General features: G+C 46.7%; 1 protein-coding gene across 1 annotated transcript in view; it reads left to right on the top strand.

Moving 5' to 3' along the window:
* Nucleotides 1-23,611, top strand: part of slc25a21 (solute carrier family 25 member 21) — a 69,506-nt gene that overhangs the window by 35,976 nt on the left and 9,919 nt on the right. Inside the window, exons 3-4 of the mRNA XM_083683008.1 lie at nucleotides 9,241-9,289; nucleotides 20,143-20,226. Of these exons, the coding sequence (XP_083539134.1) occupies nucleotides 9,241-9,289; nucleotides 20,143-20,226 (133 nt within the window). The remainder of the gene's footprint in view (nucleotides 1-9,240; nucleotides 9,290-20,142; nucleotides 20,227-23,611) is intronic.

The following is a 23,611-nucleotide window of genomic DNA, read 5'->3' as shown; positions in this document are numbered from 1 at the left end:
TAGCCCTGCACCTCTACAACCCTGCCTCCCTACCAGCCCAGCACAGAGGAGAGGGACCACCCTGCCACCTCTCCCTCCTTACCCTGCTAGTGTATGCTATGCTGTAACGACCCCCTCCATGGCTATTTTTGTGGACTGAAAGATTGTATCGTTTCCTTGTAAGAATGTCTGTTGTTTTTGCTCCCTGCATCATTTGCATGTGTCTACCTCGCAGGCATAGATATTGTAGCTTTGCAATCTGTCTTCCCAGCAATGGATCTATAGTGTAGACCCCCCCCTTTCTGGGCTGAATGTGGCCTGGTCCACAGGGCTCTTCGTTGGGCTCCTGGGCTGCAGCAGGGCCCATGTCCCCCTGGGGGTGGAGGTGCTTACTGGCATGAGTAGGCAGAGCCTGAGGCTCTGTTCCAGTATCCACACTATCCCATTTAGAATGAGGCAACGCGTTGGCCATGCATTCTCAGTAGTATGCTAGTGTGGATATTGGAACACATCCTCAGAGTCTCCCAGAGCCACTGACTGTCAGTCTGTCTGTCTGTCCAGTCCAGGGAGACAGGGAGCATGGGCCTCTGCCTGTCTGAAGAGACGCAGGGTGTTAACAACTAATGAAAGAATTTACTGCCTCACTAAAGCTCCATTATTGCTGTTCCCGGCCAATAAGTGGGTCCATTATCAACTTTTATGGACTCAGGTGAGTTTCTGAGAATGTGGGCTGGGCTCTCTTCAGCCAAGTCCTGGCTCTGTTGTCAGTTGTCCACGCAACGAGGACTTGACCAGAGACTTGGGACAGGTAATGTCTCTAGGTCAGGATCTTTGTGAGCAGGGGTTTGGATCAGTCTAATCGTATCCAGTGTTCCCATTTGGAACAGGGTTGTGGGTTCGTAGTATGTGGATGTGGCACAGAACCACATCTGTTTAATTTCTATATGTCTATGTGTCTCTTTCACCCATGGTGAGCAACAAAGCTACAGTATTTGCTTCCACTCATAGCTCAACATCAGATGCCTCTCCACTGCCTAGTTCCTTTCTGCAATAAGACTTTCTCTTTCTTCCTAGAAGTGGTCTTGCACCTTCCCCTTCGTTTGTATAAACAGATCTCCCCTTCCTCTTTCTTCCCTCTCTCACACTCTGTCTGTCTCGTATTACTCTGCTCATCCTCTCTCTCTCTCTCTCTCTCTCTCTCTTTCTCTCTCTCTCTCTCTTTCTCACTCTCTCTCTTTCTGTCTCTCTCTCTCTCAACTGTCCACTAGATGACAGTAATGACACAGCACTTCCCCTGATGGCTATTAGGAGGAGGTGTAAGCCTTGTTTACAGTATAGGTGGATTGGCTAGAGACTAGAGGAGATGATTTGGGGTGGGAGAGGGGGGGGGTTGTCCAGCATTACCTGTGTTGGTTGTCCAGCATTCCTCTTCACTCCACTTGCCCCAACTATACAAGAGTCCACTCCTACGGCTTGGTCTGGTTGTGTTTTTGTTGTTCCAAGCGGAAAATGGATAGATGGTATCAGTTGTACTCTATGTGACACACTGTGATATATTGCCATGATTACTGCAAAGACCTAAAATCTATGTTGTCACGACTGTGAGCAAACACACGCGCACACACACTCACACACACACTGATTAAACTGATGCTTTGCTGATAGCTGACACTATTATTTTCATATCGTACCGACAGATTGAGGAAGCGACATGTTCTGACTGTTGATATTCATAGGAAGGGCCCTTCGGAATGGCAGTTATTCCCGTCACATTCTGTGGAATAATGAGAGTAATGTTAGGTTTAACGACGTGGTGGCAGCATGCCCAGTTGCACCACCAGGACAGTACTGGGTGAGGTTTGGCACGATAGTCTCTTATCTGGTGTAGATAGGTGCCGTCAATGGGGTGATGATGATGATGCTGCTGCTGCTTTCTCATGAAAATGATGCTATGGTGAAATCCTGAAAAGAACTACAGTACCACTGTCTCTCTCTCTCTCTCTCTGTGTGTTGAAGGGTTCACTGAATGAGGCTGGACAGCAACAAAAACAGCGTTTGGTAAAGTGCTGTTTTGTTCCCTCGAGGGCATTTTTAACACTACAGGGCCCAAACCGTACTGTGCTGGCTCAGATATTTTCCTGTCACATTGTCCTTTCCAGCACTGTTTCAGTAACTATGGCGGGTGCTTGACCAGGCCAGCCCAGTACAGCTCAGCTTGGCTCAGCTCAGTTCAGCTCTGCAGTGTGAATAAGGGTTTACTGCAGGGTTACGGTATCAGCCAGTGAGGAGAGAATAGACATAGATCTCTAGGTTTTTGGTATTAACCTCAGAAACCGCAGTATATGATATACTGTATTTTGCAATCTGATCATCTGACAGCCATGGTCATTTGTCAAGGAATATGTCAGTTCCGAGTTCAACCCATTTATGATAAAGACACACCCAAGATACCATGATAAATAACTTGTTTTGTGTGTACGTGCGAATGTGTGTGTGTGCTTGTGTGTGTGTGTGTGTGTGTGTGTGTGTGTGTGTGTGTGTGTGTGCGTGTGTGCGTTTGCGTGTGTATACAGGTGTAAACGTGTGAGTGTGTGTATGTGTAGTGTGGTTAGTGCCAAGGTGTCTTTTGAATGATTAATTCAGAGAGATGTATTGTTGCTGGAGAATTCAGACAGTTGACAGAGGGAAACCGGAAAAGTACATGGCAAGAGCGGGTGATTGTGGGGCCAGGTCAGTTAACATGTTGGGTTTTGCCTCTCTCTCTTTCCACCCTTCGTTAGAAACTCCGTTTGTTTACATTGTGTGGACAATGACAGTGATTGATTGTCATTGGAGCATCCTGACAGGTGCCCTCCTGTAGTTGGGAAATTTGTTTAAAGGTTCTCCTGGTGAATGGCTTGAGGACAGGATGACACGGAGCACTTCCTCTCAAACATCAGTTACACCAGGTTTTGCATTGACTTATCCTCCTCTTTTCTTCTACTCTCATCCGCTTCCTAACATTTGCATCCGATGGACTGGGCTCCCAAAATGTGACCGCTGGTAGTAGATACTAGTGACAGTGGCATTGAGTGGTGTTCACGTGGTAGGCCAGTGGAGGCTGGTTGAGGTAGAAATGTCAAGGCTCATTGTAATCCATGGAACGGAATGAGGAATGAGGTATGAGGTATCAAACAGCCATCCTCCAGCAGCCTCCACTGCCTCACTGGTAGGCCTACAGGTGACAGACAATGACAAGAGCATGTCCCTAGTTACAATGTGATCCCTTTTTGTCTGTACATCTCAGGGCTGTCTTAATCATGTCACTCTGCCACCTGAGAATTGATGGTCTTGTTTTTGTCACTCCAGTCCCCTAACAGGTGTGGTCCCATCATCATGACAGGAGTCTGTGATGTCACTTGTGCTCTGACTAAGATTTCCCCTCAGCTATGATTGACAGCCAGAGACGTTAGCTACGTGTTTTGCCCTTTTGTTTCCCTGTGCGCTGTAGATTGCCAGAACAGATAAAGGGGAGGTTTTTCCCCTCCCCTGGTTGACGAGGAGTTAGCAAGAAAAGGATTAATCATCTCCTGTCTTATTAGCCCTCCCTTGTCTTCCCTCCTCCCCCTCCTTTCATCTCGTCTGATTCATGGCTGCTGATGACCTGAGAACAAGAGGAGATGAGCTCTCTCTCTCTCTCTCTCTCTCTCTCTCTCTCTCCCTCTCTCTCTCTCTCCCTCTGCCCCCCCCCCCCCCCGTTGAAACTGACACCGCGCGCCCACAGAGGTGATAACAGATAAAGCAGCAGCACCAGTAGCTGGGGCAGGCCCCAGGAATGCCTGGCCTGTTTGCAGAGCCGGGGCAGATGCAGCACAGCGCTCGACAGGGGCCCTCAATAAAATCTCCCGCCGTCATTGGAGACGGCCCCGCTTGTTTTTCTAAGCGCCCTTTGAGCTTTTTCAAGAGCAGAATTAGGGACTGTTTGGGGAGTTAACTGGGATGCTGCTCCACTCCCAACACAGGAAGCCTGATTGTGGGATCTCTGTGATTAATAGCTGTGTCCACCGTGTGCATGCTTTTCTCTCTAGTCTCACTCTCTCTCTCTTTCTCTCTCTTTCTCTCTCTCATTGCCCCTTCATTATGGCCCTTCGTGTTCTCTGTAGGCCTTTCCCAGATGTCCTGAGCCCATTATAAGGCCTTGTATTTTATATGTAAATTCCTTCATAATCAGTACCTTCACGCCAGTATTTGTTTAAGGGGGTTTCATTTTTTTTCCCGCTGGTTATTATTTTTTCTCCTCTCATTTATTTATGCTGAGAACAGAATGATCTACACTACTGACACGAGAGGAGCTCTGGACGGGAGCATAAATCACTAGTATTAATGGCTGCCTGTCTCTGCATTAATGAACTTTCTTTCCTCTGCTAAGCCCTTTAATTGCCTTTTAATATCCAGGAGTGTATGTGTACTTCACTCATGAAATACATTTTTTCTGCCATACCCACCCACACCCCTCCCCTCAAATGAGGTGATTATATGCTTTTGACGGATTGGTCTGTGCCCCGTAGGTTTGAATATAGTTTACATTCCAATTTCAGTTTAATAGGATTAGATTTGAATTGTTGAGCACACTGTTTGCTGTAAAAACACGTTTGACTTGCAGGCAATGTTTCAATATTAAAGTGTGCTTCTCCAAGTAATAAGTCTAGTTTATTGGTCCAGCCTAATGCAGCCATATGTGAAATCGGTCCCTATATTTTACATTTATTTTCTCCGTTTCCCATTTGCATTGGTCTACATACTCACTGGCACGGCATGAAACATTATCAGAATATTACAAAATCTCTAAACACATTACCTAAGATGTTTTATATTTCTGGGATTAAGCTGCATACATAGACATGAATGTATAATTTAAACTGCAAATTACCAAGGGATTGTTTTTATTTGTTTTCCTTGACTATTTGTACTGTAAATGTCCTTCCAATCTCCGTGTGTGTGTGTGTGCGTGCGTGCGTGCGTGCGTGCGTGCGTGCGTGCGTTTGCTTGTGTGTCTGTGTGTGTGTGTGTGTGTCTGAGGGACGACTAAGCAAGAGCAGAAGCCTGTTTGCATTCCTCACACTTCACCCAGTTATTTTCTCTATCTGTCAGTTCAGTCCCAGAACCTGAAAGGCGTCTATGTGCTCCCTGCTGCTGAGAGATAATCAGATTGTCTTTGTTACAAGGGGGTGACAAATTGAGGGGCACAGTGGCTCTCATTGTTTGTTTTGCATTCCACATCTGATGTGTTTTGAAATGTATTAATGGAGACATTATGCTTGATCGGCTACAGGTTCAGCCAACGGCTCTGCCAACCTCAGGGGCATATCAGAGAGGTGAACAGAAGTTTCTGTCATGCTTCAACAGTGGCAGCTCACACTCCCTACAAACCACACAAAGAGCGATTAAACTCCTCTCTTTTCAAGTCCAATGCACCAACAGTCCTGTACATGGCTGCTGTGCTGTTGAGTCAGGGTAAACTGAGGGAATCACTGATTGCACAGTTTGATGCCACTCGACAAAACAGAGAAACAGTGCGTGCGTGCGTGCGTGTGCGTGCGTGCGTGTGCGTGCGTGTGTGTGTGTGCGTGCGTGTGTGTTAGGGTTAGGGTGTTTCCATATGATGGATGTCTAAATGTGACCTTGTTTGCTACTCACCCATTTTACTTGGGAGTTCCTCTTCCTCTGCCTGTGACTGCTGGGAATTACTGTGTGTGTGTGTGTGTGTGTGTGTGTGTGTGTGTGTGTGTGTGTGTGTGTGTGTGTGTGTGTGTGTGTGTGTGTGTGTGTGTGTGTGTGTGTGTGTGTGTGTGTGTATGTATTTCCGTGTGATGGATGACACCTGTGAGCGTTGTGCAATCGATCCCTGGCACACCACTGTTTTTCTTTCTCACTTTTGCGTGGGAGCAAAACTGCGTACTTTCCCAAGCCAAAACCAACTTGAGATAATCATCTCATCTTCACGATGTACGATTCTTTTCTTGTCGGAAGATAAGTTATCACACTTATCTTACAACATGTTCAAGAGAAGGAATGTTCAAGAGAACGGTCTAGCGCAGGTGAAGACATAGCAGTGGGTCCCCTCATGCCTTAGTAGAGACCCAAGGCTGACCCATCCCTCTGATGACTCTTCTAGCTGCTAGCCACACAGGCCCATGGAGGGATGTAGAACGTTCTGTAGCGTTGTTCTTATTGTTCCTGCAGGCACTGACATGCTACCATAATGTTCCTCCTTGTCCTATATCAAGGCCCATCCCGACCCCGTGCCAAAAGTCTGTGTGTGTTAAACGCTGCACATGATGGAAACGGCGGGCAATCGAAAAAACGGGCACGCAGTCGAAACTAAGATGCCGTCAGATGAAATCGCCGTAATTCGAAATCATAGCCGCTCGTTTTTCATGAAGCGATAGTTTTGACGATCATGTGAAGCACAGTTAGCCCTCAACACTAATATTTTGGCACGGAGTCCAGTTGTGCTGTACCTATAGTAGAAGAGTGTGCGGTTGGCCCAGTTCCAGACGGAGTCCAGTTGTGCTGTACCTATAGTAGAAGACTGTGCGGTTGGCCCAGTTCCAGACTGAGCTGCCTCTCTTGCCGTTCTGAGTTGTGACTACCCGTGTGTGTGTGTGTCTGCAGGCGCCTTAGCCTTGGATGACAGGAGCTGTCATTGCCATTGTGATGCAGAAACAAAAGAGCCTCCAAATAATGGAATCCACCAATGTTTCACTCGCTGAGGCAGAACAAAGCTACAAATGTCAACCAGATGGCAGGTCACTGCAATATTACTATTCTGTTTCCAGGAGAGGGAGGGGAGTGCTCTGCTCTCAAAGAAAGATGGGGAGACAGATGGGGGGGGGGGGGGGGGAGGAAAGGAAAGGAAAAACCTCAAAGCTCAATGGCATTGTATGTGTATATGTGTATATGTGTATATGTGTATATGTGTATATGTATGTATGTATGTGTGTGTGTGTGTGTGTGTGTGTGTGTGTGTGTGTATGTGTATGTGTATGTGTGTGTGTGTGTGTGTGTGTGTGTGTGTGTGTGTGTGTGTGTGTGTGTGTGTGTGTGTGTGTGTGTGTGTGTGTGTGTGTGTGTGTGTGTGTGTGTAAGAGAGAGACGGTGGAGGGGTGTGAAGTGTTTCCTGGGGTGTGTGGGCCCGGGGATGCGGCCGCCAACTGCGCACTGAGATTAAACAGTAGCACGTGCTGACAGCCGGCGGAGGCCCCATGATGCACTGGGGCCCACTCCGTCACGTTGAGGGAGTCTCAACGTTTGGTTGAACTGTTCTCTCTCAGGAAGGAGCCTCAACTTGGAGGCACAGCCAAGATTTGAGAAAGTCATGTTTTGGGATGGAGAGACGTACAGGGGTCATCTGGTGGTTATTGTTTGGTATCTGTCACTCTAGCATTTTAGTGTTGCTTTAGTTGGCTCCTCTAGGGGCTGTGTCCTCTCACCTGCCATCACGTGTTCCCCTCAGGCGTCTCGTCCTCAGAGCCAGCAGACAGAGTGCTCAAACAAACATAGCATGGCTTCGCATTCATGCTTAGCATTGCTAATCCCCGCATAGCTCTTTTATCTACAGTACTTCGGTCTTGAAGTATGAGTTCAGCGACTTTAGGGGTTCGGTATGAGTTATTATAGTTGATGTCACTATTTTAGTTGAATTTTAAGTGTTGCAATTTTGCAAAGCCCTAATGTACCCAAAAGCCCTATGTTGGATCCTTCCTCTGCTTTCAAAGTGAGAAGGATTGCCTTGGGCTGCTCACCCAGCCCTGTTCTGCTTTTCTCTTTATTCAAAACTAAAACTATGACAGAGAAAACATGCTTGGCCATGAGAATGTGCGGTCTAGTCCCCTAGGGCTCCACTGGCAGTGGTGATTAATTAATGATAAACGTTATCCTAATGTTATTGTGTGCCTGACGCGGGTCTTTGGAGACAGGAGGAATCCGATTGTTTTTGTTGTTTCCAACTTATCATCCTAATGCTGTGTTGGAGCCCGGGACCCGGGGGATTTGGAGAAGGGCTGCATTTTCCCAGACTCGTCTCTTTCTGTCGGTCACCTGTCGTGGCGTGTTCTCTCCTCTCCTTTTCCCAGCATCCTCCAGTCAGTGTTTGCACAGGCTCAGTGGGAAGGCAGGCAGGTTTGGCAGTGGAATGCTCCACTGTTTGAACATCACGTCATCAGATTAGCTTCCTGAAAAGCAGATCCGAGGCTCTCAGCTTTTAAGACTATTCATAGTAATAGTCAAGTAGAGGTGTCCATCTAGCTATTGATGTCATTTAACACTTGCCTTGTAATTAGATAACCAGCCTGGTTGTGCCAACTTTAATCCTTCTAGTTTGAGTTTGCATTACAATAGGAGAGACTTTGGCCTGCTGAGATCTGCCAATAGCAGTGCCTTCCCGGATTAAAACGCAACCGTAGACAGTCATTTCTCTGTGGTATTTCTCGTGATAATTACTTTCCTGGAAAAACCCCAAGGAGACACTGTCCTGTTTATAGACGATATATTTAATGGAGCAAATTAGAATAGAACCCGTATTGCTGAGCAGCTGTGTACACATGACGGGAATCTGCGAGGGAAACCATTAAATTCAATAGCAGGGGGACGGAGTGAGAATCTGAGTGTAGAAGCCTGATTGAGTCGGAATACTTCCAGTCCAATGGGTTTTTAACACAGATGCACTTAGTGTGAGTGTGTGCATATGTGTGTGTGTGTGGGGGGGGGGGGGGGGGGTAGGGGGGGGGGGCTGTAAGGGCCTCACTGATCACCAGGCTCCATTGATTATTCAAACTTTGGCGTAACAACTTTGCACATCGACTAGGTTTGCTATGGAGAAGTTTGGAGACTTGAGCCCATCCTCACAATGAAATGAATAGAATGGAAGATTATATACTGTAGTGTCTCTAAGTGGTAGTTTCGGGGAGCGGGGGGGATCACCACCTCCCTCATCAGTACCCACATTAATGCACAGTGGCCAGGAGGCTCACCACACACTTGACAGTTGCATTAGTGAGTCGAGATGGCAAAAAAGAAACAAATGTGAGTGGTGGTGATGGATGTGGTTCTCTGGCTGTCATGTTGGGCCTTTTGGACGGCTGCTGATGTTGGCAGACTGTTGAGAGAGTAGCTTTGGAGGCACATGGTGACTGTGAGCACTCTTGGAGTTTAAAGGCAGTGTTGTGAGGTTTTCCTAATTTCATTTTGGATTTAACATGGCTATTTTTCTTTCCTCTTCAGGCCTGGTGGAGATCTGTCTAATGCACCCTCTGGATGTAGTGAAGACAAGGTAAGTGTCCCTAGATCCCTCACACATGACTAATACATCTCCACAACTCACATGGAACTTGTGCTTGGCATCTCCTGCAGAGGCGTGTTTAAAATTCACATCTGCCTTGAATCCTTTTTGGAGGCTCAGTTATACAGGCACTATGGCCTGTATTTCAGAGTGCTTCTCATACCAGTGCTTTTTCCCCCTGCTCAGTAAGGCCTGCCTGGCCAGCGCCGCATTCCTCACTCTGTGGGCACTGATGCCAAAAGCTCTAGCCATTTTGCGGAAAATGAAATGCATCATTTACCCATTACCCCCACAATGTTTAAGTAATGCGCTTTTTTATGTCTGCAAATCGCTCACATTTTTTACCTCATTATTTTGTTTAATCCCATCCCTTTTTTTCATGGCCTGTGGTTGTTGAAAAAGAGCGAAACATGAAGAATAAATCAGATGCTGAGAGCTGTGTTTCATGTTTGGGGTTATTTCTGTTTTCATCCCTCTCTCTCTCTCTTTCTCTGTTATGCAAGAGTGGCAGCTCTCTAGGGGTATAGAGGGTGATCAGGACCCTCACACCACAGCCCCTATGCTCCATTCGGCTCAGCCAGCCGTAAACAGGTCGTGGGCCGCTACTAAAGCTTTATAGTCTTTCACAGGCCCAGCCAAGACCTCTGGCTCAGGCTCAGCCCCCCCCCCCCCCCACCCCACCACCACCACCACCACCACCACCACCACCGGCCCCCCTCCCCACCGCTTGTCAGTAAATTGTGCTGCTTTTCTGTCATTTACGGCAGTAGTTTCTTGGTAAATAAACTTCTAGGCGTGCCCTTTTAAAAAGCGATATGGTTGCACTTTGAAGGGGATGCCACCGCCACCAGAAGAGAGAGGAAACGCAGAGATAAAAGAGGAGGGTGAGCGGCGTTTGTATTAGCCGATATTCGATACGCCGGAGGCCTGCAGTGTGATTTATGGTCTTAGGTAGAAGGTATGGGGTTTATTACAGGTAAGGCCTGAGCCCTGCCTGTCTGTCTTCACACGGGGTCAGGGTTAAAAGTGCAATGGCTATTTTCTTTGTAATGCTCTTCCTTAAAAAGTGATAAAACCAACACCATAATTACGACAGCTTTATGCAGTTGTTTTCTGATTGTGGGTCCATGTCTGTTCCGTGATATGGTATGCTGGGTTCATTTCTGTCTTCACTCAATGCACTGATTTCAGAAATGTCTGAATGCAAGACTCTTCAATAGATGGAATAAACAGAACAGTTATTTATATTTTTGTACTGGATGTCGTAGTCAAGGCCAAAAATATGGTACGTTTATTGAATATGCCTCTTTAAACTTCAGGAGGTTCTTGGCTGCTGAAGGACACACTCACACACACACACACACACACACACACACACACACACACACACACAGACACACACACATACACACAAAACACACAACATCTACACATGAACTCATACACATGAAGCATACACGCTAGCTAGCTAATTGGGACACTGAGTGGGAGCTGAAATCTATTAGCGGGAGCCTTGGAGTCGGCCGGCGGGAGCTGAGAGAGTCAGACACAGGCACACCTCCACTGGGCAGCTCTCTCAGGCATGGCTCTTATTAGGACCTGGCTCCTGCTTTAATGTCCACTGGCCCAAATTGGAAGGCAACTGGAGTAAATTTACTTTTTTCCACCAAGCTGCCAACACGGTATCAAAGGGATTTTTTTTTTTTCTGAACGGGGAATCTGAATGCGTACCTTAAAGTTCATGTTTACTTATTTTTCCCAAATGAGAACCCTCCCATCGTGTGGAGGGAGGTTGAGGGAGAGTGAATGGGGGTTGGGCCTGGGAGCAGTTTCAAAGTTGTGAGAGAGGAAGAGGTTCAGACAGAGATTAAACCATGATAACACAAAATACAGAGAGACTCTTCTTTTCATCCTCGTACAATAATCCTCCTTTGAGCTGATATATGACGATTTATTTAACCTTTACTTATCCAGGTTAGTCTCATTGAGATACGATCTCTCTTTTACAAGGAAGACCAAGATAAGACAGGGGGATGAATGAATGTTAGCGGGGGATTCAGACGACGTCTCATGCCTTTGCTGTTTTGGTTTTACTCCCCCTCGTGTGTTTACTCAGCAGCCGGACCATGACCCCTGTTATTCACCTCTAGTTACAACCACATCTATCTTACATCTGAGAGACTCACGGACAGCCCACCTTTCACCGTCCTGAATGATCACCTCTCTCATAGCTGCCGAAGCTTTCCACAAATTTTAGCGCAGTCATGTACCCATTAGAGATGTACGCTCCAACCGCATACTGACAGCAAGCGTACTATTGTATGTACCTTAGCGTGTGCAAATAGCATGTTTCACACAAAGTAAACAGTTAATTGCCCCTGACCCTGACCCCCTCCATGGGTAGGGGCAGGAATGTGGCCGTTGGTTACAGAGGGTGGAGTGGGTTAAGGGGATGGGGGGCTCTTGGCCTGCCAGGAGAGACAGTGGGGCGGGAGTTACAGCTTTTCATTAACCTGGAAACCACCTAGTTACATGGTTCATGGGCTGGTCTCAGCTCACTTGGAGGTAACAAAGGGTGTCGGGCGGCACTTTCTGCAGGGGGCCGTGTGCTTGGGGCACCCCATCTGACTCTGATCAGGCCCCACTTCTCATTAGAGAGCCGTGCAGAGCCCACATTTCCCTTCATGTCGGGATCCTGTTACATGGAGCTCCACCCTCTACACACATACTCCCCATGTTTAAAACCTCCCTACGTCGCCACCTACCCCCCCCCCCCCAAACCACTCACTGACACCACGCCTACGTGCCCACTCCATGTGTCCACTTACACCCCTCGCTCTCGCTTCATCTACCGTGATCCTTGGTGTCCGTCCCCACTCTGATCTCCCTCCTGCCTCGAGGTGCCTTGTCATCCTATACTGCCCCTTATACGCCACACCCCCGTCTCTCCCTGCAAACTACGGAGCTTAACCAGACATGGGTAGCTGGCCCAGCCCTCTCTAGCCCCGCCCCCCCCCCCCCCCCCCCGTGTGTTGACAGACAGTTGCTCCACTCACTCCCTGTTTCCATTCCGATGTGTTTTGTGTGAATATTATTACTGGCTAGAATTGAGTGACTGTGTTGCACATTAGGTCATATGTAGAAATTGATCATATTTAGAAATTCAGTTGAAAGATTTATTACATCTTCATAGCAATATAAGCAGTATTCTAAAGTGCATTAGATGAATCACTTCCATTGTAATGTGTTATTTACTATCCTTATGGTTCAAGAATATTATGACATGTTGAAAATGTAATAATATTGTATTTGGCTTTCAGAACCATTGTAAACTCTAAAAGTGTCTTAAGTTGTCTCGGAGTCTGGCCATTGACTCATGAGTCCAGTGGAGACACAACTCCCGCCCCCCCATTGGAGCCTGATTAGAAAAACCTGGGGCTACCTCTGCCCTCGCGGCAGTAGCCATGGCAACACAGCCTCCATTTGATCACAGCACGCATGAAAGTGTGGCCCGCTTGGGGGCAGGAAAGTGATCTTTGACGAGGCCCTTTGACAGATGACGTCCTGTCCTGTTGGGTAACAGGGTGACAGTACGAGGATGCCCTGGAGCCTCTTCTTCCCTAACCCCTCCCCCCTCCCACCCCCCCACTGCTCGGTGAACCCCGATGCACTTCTGGAGGAATCCCTGACACAACCCTCAAACAGCAGGGCACAAAGCACAGAGGGCCCCGTTAGCTGATCCTCCCTTGTAAAGGAACATGCAGGTCAGCAGCAGTCAAGGCTTCTCCTAATCCGGCCTGTCCTGTCTGGCTGTGTGGAGACCAGAGGCCACTCAGAGTCAGCCTTTACTTCAAAATGATCATGTAGGAGAATGTACTGTACCAATATATAGTGCCCTGTGTAAGTAATGGGACAGTGAAGCATTTTTTCTTCTTTTGGCTCTACACTCCAAAAGTTTGGATTTGATTACTACTGATTACTACTAACAATTACTATGAGGTTAAAGTAGAGATTATCTGATTTTATTTTATGGTATTTCTGTACATATTGGTTTCACCATTCAGAAATTACACCACTTTGTATGCGTATTGGATTTAAATCTGAAGATTGACTTGGCTGTCAAGACCTTTCCACTTTTTGGCTCTGAAAAACTCCCCAGTTGCTATGGCAATATGTTTTCGGTCATTGTCGTACTCTATGATGAAGCACCATCCAATGAATTTGGAGGCATTTGCTTGCACTCAAGCAGACAAGGCGTTTCTGCACTCTTCTGCACACACTGATGCTGTCAAGTTACAATCATCAATTAAGACAAGTTAGTAAATTCTAGTGGCAGCTATACATGCCCATGTTTCACAGATGAATTGGTATGCTGTAAATCTTGGGCAGATACCTTTTTTTCTCCAAACTTTCTTCTTGCAATCACTCTGGTACATGATGAGATTAATCTCATCTTTCCACAAGACCTTTTTCCAGACCTCTGCAGGTACTTTTTTTAGCTCTAACCTAACCATCTTTTTTGAGGATAACTAGTGGTTTGCACTTTGCAGTGAAGCTTCCTAGAGAATATTCCTGATCTGTGGGACAGTTGTTTTGGGTGTTTTCTTAATTATGGTGAGCATTCTTTGGTCATGCACTGTGGATGCCAGTTTGCGATTGCTGAGCTCACCAGTGCTTTCTTTTCTTTTGAATGATGTTCCAAACTGTTGATTTGTCATGTTGACAGACACCAATAGCAAACTCATAAGGCAAGTGCAAAGCCTAGAATCAACACTAGACATTGACAGTTCTCTTATGCCTGCACAAATGATGGGACAGAACACCTGACTTACCAGAAACACCTGTCAAGCCCAAAAAAATAAATGCTTCACTTGTCCCATTACTTAAAAAGGGCAATATATACAGATGTATATACACTATGTATATATACACAGTCAATGTCCTTTATGGGTTTTTAAACATTGAGTTCTGTACTCTCTGTGCTCTTATTCTGTAGTATTTTCTCTGTGTTTTCAGCTGTGTGTGTGTGTGTGTGTGTGTGCGTGTGCATGTGCATGTGTGTGTTCCTGTGTGTGTTCCTGTGTGTGTGTTTGTGTGTCCATAGGTGAGAGTATGTGTAACCATTATCAGTGAATGTGCACATTCCAGTACAGTAGTTAGTGAGAGTTGAGTCATTGTGTGCTTTGATTATCCCAGACCCTCACTGTGCTCTGGCTCCACAGCTGTCCCCCCCCCCCCCCACACACACACACACACACACACGCATGTGCGTGCACATACCCCCCCGACAACCCCGCCCTCCAACACACTTACATCCCCTCCTTGACTGACAGCTTGCAGCTTACTCTGCTTTAAATCTCTGACATGTGTGATGTGACACACACTCTATCATTGCTGTTTGAGAAAATGACCATCTGTTAGTCTAATGAATTGCATGGTTATATGTGTAAGTGTCTACACAGAAGTAGTAGACATGGGAGTTGTTGAACCCCCCAAAAATATGAAAATAGATAACTGCTTGTTGTATCAGATGCATTGACCCTCTCTTTGCTCCTTAGTCTTCTATAGTTCTACCTCCCTCATGTATCTGCAGTGTCTGCTCTGCCTCCTGCTGATCCGGCTGCCACAGCACATTACGACCTGGCGTTAAACAGGTCCAGTCCAAGTAGGTGTCACACACACCCAAACGGCATTATGTTACAAACGTTTAAAATAAAAAATAAAAAAAACTGTCCCAGTGAGCTGAAATGACCCATTTTAGGGACCGTAAAGGGCTTGATGAAAACTCATTTGTTTTCCAGAGTCTGTCGGGACGCCTTGTGGCATCTGTAACGTCCTCCACATTTCTCTCTCCCCATGGGTTTCCAGAGAGGCTGAGCGTCAGGGGGTGAGGAGGGGAGGAGAGGAGAGGTAGTTGCGCTGTGGTCATATAGAGTCTCGGGTTTCGCCCGTGGAAACACGCGGGGTAGTTGTCTTCTGTCTGGAACCGTGTGTTATGGCCGACAGTCGCCTGCTGTCAGGGGAGTCTCCGAAATCTTGTGGCATTTCCTCACATTAAAGTGGCTGTTACAGTCCTGTCTTGTCCTGGACCGGAATGGGCTATCCCTGGATATCCTGAACTATCCTCACAAGGCGGTACTCAGCTGTCCCGGGCCTCCTTAGCCTTCTATAGTTCTATAGTTCTATAGTTCTATAGCCTTCTATAGTTGTGTCTTCTATGCAACGTACTTTCTACTTAGACAGCTGTGCTTTTTGAATGATCAAGTAATATCAACAGACAAGCTCTTTGGTAAAGGGTTAATTGGTCATCAAAAAAGGGAGGAGGATCAAGGCACTCTTCGTAGATTTAAAATGCCTCGATTTATGATGACGATGCTTAATTTAACAAACCCCTATAAAAACTCTGGCGCGTGTTTGTCATGGGCACCACTGCAGCCCTTTAAAACCACTCTATTCTTCTCTTCTAAACTCCTGTCACATTGGAATAAAGCTGGGCTTGTCTTCCAGCAGCTCTCATCAGGTTGTTTTATGCAGCTCTTCCTGCTCTGGTCTGGTTCATCAGTCTGATCCCAGGTCAGGGAGGTCAGAGTATATGAGGAGACATCTGGGCCAGCAAACTGGTCCCAGGGACAGAATGAGCATCACGGTAGGGGACGAGGGGAGTCAGTAGTTTTATCTATGACAAGAAGAATCCCCATGGACAGGAGGGATGTCATGGCTCTGTAACAGCCCCCTCTCTCCCTTCCCCAGTCCTGCCTGCCTAACTGCCTGCCTGCCTGCTTCATAACCTGGGCCGTCCTGGGTCCAGTGGGCCTGTGGTGCCGTTGAAACCCAACCTGGCCTGGCCCAGACCAAGCCCCTGCAGCCTGCCGTGTCACAAGCGCCAAGGGTTTATCACTTCCCCTCTACCCCCATCTCTCCATCTTTCCCCTCTTCTTTATCTCTGTTCCCTCCACAGGGTCAGCTTTATTGGCCTCCTCCTGCCGCACTCCTCCCCTCCTCCCCCTCTCCCCTCCTCTCCTCCCTTCTCCACTCTCAGTTTGTCAAGAAAGGGATGTCTTTTATTTCTGAATGCGATCGAGTCTGTTATTGCTATTTTCACATGTCACTAGTAATATGTAGTGTGCATGTCTAAATAAATCTAGATAAAGGCGTCTGCTAAGTGCCGTAAATGTAAAATGTCTATTGAAATGATCATAAATGATAAATATTGATGGAATAAGATACACATTCAAGGTATACACGTGTATATTAGCATTATTAACTAGTTATACCCTAAGCAATTCAGTCAATAATACAATGATTTATTGGCCGATCAGTCAACAAGAACCATTTAGTTTGGTCTCTCCCTCTCTGCCCGATGAGCGATTGGTTGCCCTGACTCGGGGTTCGATTGGATGCCTTTGTCTGCCATGTTGGATCATTTAGGTTAGAAAGCGCTCTTAACCTCATGTACCGATGCAATGGACTTCTGCCATCTTTATGATGCCGCTCATTAAAATTAACTGTCTGGCTGTAAAAAATAGATTTCCTTTTAATGCTGCCTTCTGGATTCTCTTATGCACTTCAGATCTCATATGAGGAAAAGCATGACTCTCTCCCTCTCTCTCTCTCTCTCTCTCTCTCTCTCTCTCTCTCTCTCTCTCTCTCTCTCTCTCTCTCTCTCTCTCTCTCTCTCTCTCTCTCTCTCTCTCCCTCTCTCTCTCTCTCTCTCTCTCTCTCTCTCCCTCTCTCTCTCTCTCTCTCTCTCTCCTCCCTCTCTCTCTCCCTCTCTCTCTCTCTCTCTCTCTTCTTTTCATTCATTTACTATTTTTTTTCCCTCCTCCTCTCATTTATTTAGTTGTCAGGGTAATTTACTCTCCGTCATGCAGGAAGGTGTAAGTAAGCAGACCAAGACTGGGACTCGATGCTAGCTAGTACAGACCTGTCCAACTGGATACCAACAAACAACCGCACATCTGTTCTAAACCACCACAGCATTTATGGTGGAGCACATGACGTATTTTGACATCGTGACTGTAGTAAAAAAAAAAAAAAGCAACAGGTACAATTCCAGCTCTGGAAATATTTCCATCATGATGAGTTTATTGTATTGATCGTAGTTGCCATAGAGATTGTGCTCTACTAGAGGGTCTCGAGGGATTTGAGATTGTAAATGTAGGGGGTGGGCGAGGCTGCCCTATCGGCACCGAAGCACTCTCTCCTCCTAGTCACGTTGCCGTGGTGTCGCAGGGGGAATACCCCCTCATTTAACAAGGCAACATTTTTAAAAGACCGCTTTTAAAAGAGCGGCCTGCCCCTTTTTAAAAAGCAGGCTCATCAAACCCCCGCCTTTTGATCAACCCAATAACCCCCACCCCCTTCCCATAGGCGACTCTTTTACACCATCATTATTGGGCCTCACCCCAACAGCCTCGCCCTCTCCCAGGTGACAAGCCCCCTCCTGTTGGTCCCGAGCTGGGCCCATTACCACCGGGGTCTGTGAGGGGACATGGCCCCACTGCTCCGCTTGGCCCTGAAACACTGCGCTCCTGTCTATAAAAAAATACAAAGAAGGGGCCACTGCCCCGCCCTCCTTTTACCTCTTGGCTCCTTTGTGGAGGCCTTTGTTGATCTGCTCTTTTTATAGGGAGTGGAGGTCAGGTGGAGACGGATTATTTACCCCCCGAGTGCTTGTCTCCACTCGCAGAAGCACTAACCCTGCCCTCGCCTTCACCCTCACCTGGGCAGCGCCGTGGTAGCCTGTGGCCAGTAAAGCAGGGCTGGGAAGGGGAGAGGGGGACTGTCGATGAACTCACACCTCTCATCACCTCAGAGTATATCTCCTCTGGTTGGGGCCAAGGAGAGAGGGATGCTGGGAGCTGGGTTTTTTAAAGAAGCCCCAGGGCTTTCCTCGGTTCCTCTGTCTGCTGAGTTTACGATTCAGGATGGCTAGCTCCCAAGGCCAGAGTGGGATCCGCCACAGCAAACGGAGGCCATCTTAACGGAGGCCTCTCTCTTTACCAGCTTCACTCAGTACCGTTCACTCTATTCCTCTTGGCTAAATGAACACAAGGCTCTTCATCTCCGGGACACTTTAAAACTTTAAAACTCTCATACGCGCGCTTCCACACTGTATCACCATCAGTGTCAGTCATTGCAGCTCTTGGTATTGTGAAAGGCAGGGCCAACAGTAGCCATCCACACACACCACAGGGCCTGAGGTTTGCCCTAGTGCCACAGGAGTCCTCTGGTCCCCTACATTATCTCTCTCTCCCTGGGCCGTGTTGTTTGGTCCCTGGCTTTTTATGGCAGGGTAGGAGAGGGGCATGAGGAAATGAGGTGACCCCAGGGTCATGTGTGGAGTCAGGGGGCTGGAACCGGACCATGGCCCTGCCACCCCGCTCTCTCTCAGGGCCAGTTCAGGTCGGGCAGAGCAGAGCACAGGAGTGAGGGGGGTGAGGACTGGGGACAGGACCCCTTCCATCCTTGACCCTGGTCTCACATGCCTTTAATTAAGGTAGATTTGAATTTGTTTACAAGCCCCACTGGTCTTAAATCTTCTGGGTCTGTGCCCCCCCCCCCCCCAACACCAATGCCCCCCCCCCCCCACACACACACAACCCCTCACACTGCCTTCTTCAAGTCTTTCTTTTCTTCTTATTTTTAATATGGTGTCGGACGTCTGTTTATTATGCTGTTTTAACCGGTTTTCAGGTCCAGGTTACAAGCTATTTGGGAATCCACAAAATAGGATTTTGGGGACACCCCTCTAAGATGTTAATCTGTTGTCGATATGAAAGGCCGCTCACCCCCCTAAAGCCCCCGCCCCTCCCTCCTCCGATGGAACCTGGGGCTCTTTATGGCCCCATCAGGCACCCGCCTCGACGACTTACTGCTGACCTCTTGACCCTGCAGTCAGAGCCATATGAGGAGAGAATCCTTCTCCTGTCCCTCTCCTTCCCTTCCCTCTTACACTCTGTCTCTATCACTTTAGCGCTCCCTCTCAATTTCACTCTTTCTTTCATGTCTTTTGAGTTGTTTGGATTCCTTCAAGTCACGATAATGCTAATGCTAACAATGATAATGGTTTCCCCAAGCGACTTTCATTTAATAAACTTCACATGTAATTCACCACATCCATCCATGTGTTTATCCTGTCTACATGCTCTTAGGTTTGATTCAATATTCACAGAATATGTGTTTAATACGTACAGTCGGGGCATGTTCTGATTGGTTCCTGTCTCTCATTGGTCTGAGAGGTATGGCCAGAGCCATAGGGCCTTATGCAGTAAAACCCCCTTCCAAGTATCCCAAAGCATACTCCTGTAACCCCCAATACCCCCATACCCTCCTGGCCCCCACCTAGCCATACCCCCACACCTCCAACCATTCAATCATGTAAAAGATTTACACACAGCTCAGGAACCTTTATTAGGGAGTTAGCAGCATGTTTGCAACAGCAGAAAAGCCCCTCAACTGGTTCTATCGTATTAAATATTTACACGTAACTGAAGAGCTGTTACAATGGGATTACTAGCGTGTTACCAGTAGAACAGCTACTAGAACAGGTCCTGGGGAGTTGAGGGGCTAATTGGATCGGGTGGGTTAAGTAAATGTTTGAGTTCTCCTCTGTGCTGGAGGGACCTGTGAGTAGGAGCCACTCTGTGAATGGAGGAGAGGAAAGGGAGGAGGGAGGACTGATGGTGATGATGATGATGATGATGATGATGATGGGGATGTATCCATCATACAAGGATGCTTTTGTGACAGTGCCAGTGACCTTTTCCTCGATGAGCCGTACACCTGTTATTAAGTTTGTTATGTAAGATGCATAAGACCCAATCAGTTGTGATGTATTCCAGGTTCCAGCTCCAGAGAGGGACCAACGACCCACACAGCTACCAGAACCTACGAGACTGCTTCAGGACCATCTTCCGCAACGAAGGGTACACATCTCATTTCTCTCCTTCACTAATATGATGCACGAAAAAATGAATAATAGCAGCTATGATGAAAATCTAAAGGAACACATCGGTGATACTCTCATGAGTTGCATGTCCAACTGATTCATATGAAACCCTTTCCAAGCGTCTATCATTGAGCAGAACCCTTTTCCCCTTGTTTTAAGCCTTTATAGCACACTGTGTGCCCAGTAGCCTCCCTATAGGTTTCCCTCCCTATACAAGGTGTTGGTCAGGCCTGCAGTACTGCACCATGCGCACTCATATGTTTCCCCTAAAGCAGGTGTGTGTCTCTGTGTCTGTTTTGTGTGTAGAGAAGCAACATGGCAACTCAATCAGGGAAGAATTACTATTTTTTTCAGTTGTTATGTGATCTACTTAGCAGATACTGTGTCTGTTTTTCTTGTTTTCTGTATTTCCTTTACAGTAGAGATGTTATACTCAACTCTCCCTTGTACACAATATCTAAAAGAAAACTGCAAACAGAGAGATAAAAAACTGCTGTTGTGCTGTATCAAGGGCCACATGTACCAGTCTTGCTCAATTACCTTCAAAAGGAAGAGCTCATTTTGAAAACATAATGGCTGAAGGACAGAATAAAAAGAATGGAACCTCTCTCTATTCCTCCCTCTCCCTCCCCCTCTCCCTCCCCTCCCTGGCCTGTGACAGGTCTCGGAGACAGTGTCCAGACCCAGGTGAAAGTGTGTGCCACTCAGTCTGTTTATGGAGAGCCGACAGCTTTATAGTGGATATAAAATTGATCTGCTGTGAGGTGTGAGTGAGTGCGCTGTGAGAGGCCGGCTGGTGACAGTTGGAACTCCTCTGCTGGTAGCAGCTCACAGAGTCTCGGAGTCCTGCCACTGTTGTGTGGGTGTGGGTGTGGGTGTGGGTGTGGGTGTGAGGGTGTGTTTGGGGGTGTGAGTGTGTGTGCGTGTGTGCGTGTGCGTGTGTGCGTGTGTGTGTGTGTGTTTGATTTGGGTGTGTCTGTATGGGCGTAGATGTGTGTTAACTTCTTGAGAACCTAAAGCAAAAGAAAAACAAACCACACAGACAAAAAAACAGATATGTCTAATATGTCCTATTCTTCTTTATGGTATCAGCGGAAATCCCCATCGACACCATCTTTACCCTCCTATGAAGCAATTATCACCCAGAGTATATTTTTGCTGAGGCTGTAATCACTCCCCAGTAGCAAGTAGCAGATTACCTCCAGGCCGAACCACTTAGTTATAATTTATACAAATAGTGCTAGGGCCCACTGTTGTGAAATTATTATTAAAAATAAACTTTTTCTGTCAGTATAGGCGAGGCCTGAGCTAACAGTAGGCCCCTCTCTCTCTCTCTCTCTCTCTCTCTCTCTCTCTCTCTCTCTCTCTCTCTCTCTCTCTCTCTCTCTTTCTCTCTGTCAGGCTAGGAGAGAGAAACCTGAGCCCCCAGACCCAGCTTGGTGATTACACTATAGAAAGAAATGAAAATATTCCCATCTGTGACTGTATTTCTAAGACCCTCAAACACAACTTGATGTTGATATTACTCAGAGAGATATCCGTTTTGGTTTAGCAACAGTTGGATGAATCCAAAACAATTACTGTGCTGCATGTAATCGGTAATAGCTGTAATAGACGTGTCACACTGCACAAGGAGCTAGTTAGGTAATGCGTGTTAACCACCTCCAGAGGCTTCACCATCACCCAACTCCCCTCAGATTAGAACACCTTTCTCTACAACATCCCCTTCAAATCCTCTTTTTATACGCTCATCCTCATTCAGTTGAATGGATTCACGGCATAGAGCCGATATGGGTAGCGTCATATTTGTTGGATACATCATATTTGGTGTTGATGACCTTGATAATAATATATAAATGTAAGATGCTGTGTTGTGTTTTCTATGTTTTTGTCTTGTGAAACCTGACTAGTGAGCCTAGAGTCAGATCGTTTTTGTGGCAATGTCAAGGTTAGAGCAGTCACTGGGAAAAGGACAATATTTGCAGATGAAGCATGCTGGTTGTTTACCTGGTGTTGTGGAGGGAAGGAGTTCTCTGTGACCCCTCATATTTCTCATGGATATCTCCTGGTAGTGGGAAACACAATCTCTCTTACAGAAGTAACATTAGTCACTCAACACATAACCACAAACACTGTCTGTGGTCATGGAGACTTTTAATAGAATGTAAATGAACCCTATATTGTTCATCTTTCAACCTGCAATCGCATCATTCAAACAGAAATCATAAAATTGTGGCCCGATACTCTTATTTGACTAATTGGTTGTTTCTCTCCCTTCTTGTTGTCTTGTTGAGCTTTTAAACAGATGGATGTGCGTTGTTTGAGGAAGGGAAGTTTTATGAAAATCAAAGACAAATCACTCGCTTGTGCACACACTAACACACACACACTAACACACACACACTAACACACACACACTAACACACACACCAGCCAGCTGGGCCCACACTAGCTCTGTGTCAGGAGATCATTTGTTTAGGAAAGCCAAAAAGGGACTTAGTGTATACTTTACATTTACAATCAAATCAGGATTCAAATGAAGCTTGGTTACCTGAGGCCCGAGTTAGTCTGTAACACATTGCAGCCTTGCTTTCTCACCTGATGGCTCCCCGGAATGACCACACCCGGGAAATATGTGGCCACCATTTGCATGGGCAAAGAGAGTCACGGCCAGGGGCTTCTGTCTTTATGAAAAACCCCTACAAATAAATCCTTAATGATCTATTTTTGTGGTATTTTGGCCTCCACAAGGGAATACCCCCAGTATAACTCCAGTAACAACACTATGATGACCCTATTAACTCACCTGTATAGCTTTTTATGTCACTCCAGTGTTAGATAGATGGAGTGATTTTGTCATTTGATTTTGTTTGTTTTGATAATTAGCTGTGGGTCAGCTACATTTTTGGATGCAGCAGCCCGAGCCTGGGTGAAATGCCCTGTCCTGCTGAAGGTGTAATCACCAGATCTCTACATTTCAGAAACAATAATATTTACGCCCCGACGCAATCAGCCGAGAACATCTCCGTTGACTTCTGGAGCGTGTTTCCACAATAGAACACCAGGAGTTCACATGCTGGAGTCACGCTACACTGTCCTCCCTATCCACATACATGTGTTCAATATCAATACACGCTGCCAGAAACACACACACTGTTACCGAATGCTCATACTGCGACTTATTTAGGCAGCGTTTTCAGTATGCAAGATTAGGAAGTTTAGCAGTATGCAACATCTATCGAACTTTAGTATGTATAAAATGCCAGGATGTCATACTAGATTTGCCTTTCCATGTACAGTATTATGAATTCACTGCACACTATTCAGGATTCTCTCTCTTTCTCGCTCTCTCGCTCTCTCTC

The sequence above is a fragment of the Argentina silus genome (genome assembly GCF_951799395.1).
Source record: "Argentina silus genome assembly, chromosome: 13".
In the NCBI taxonomy this organism is placed as follows: Eukaryota; Metazoa; Chordata; class Actinopteri; order Argentiniformes; family Argentinidae; genus Argentina; species Argentina silus.
This window is presented reverse-complemented; position numbering and strand designations above follow the sequence as displayed.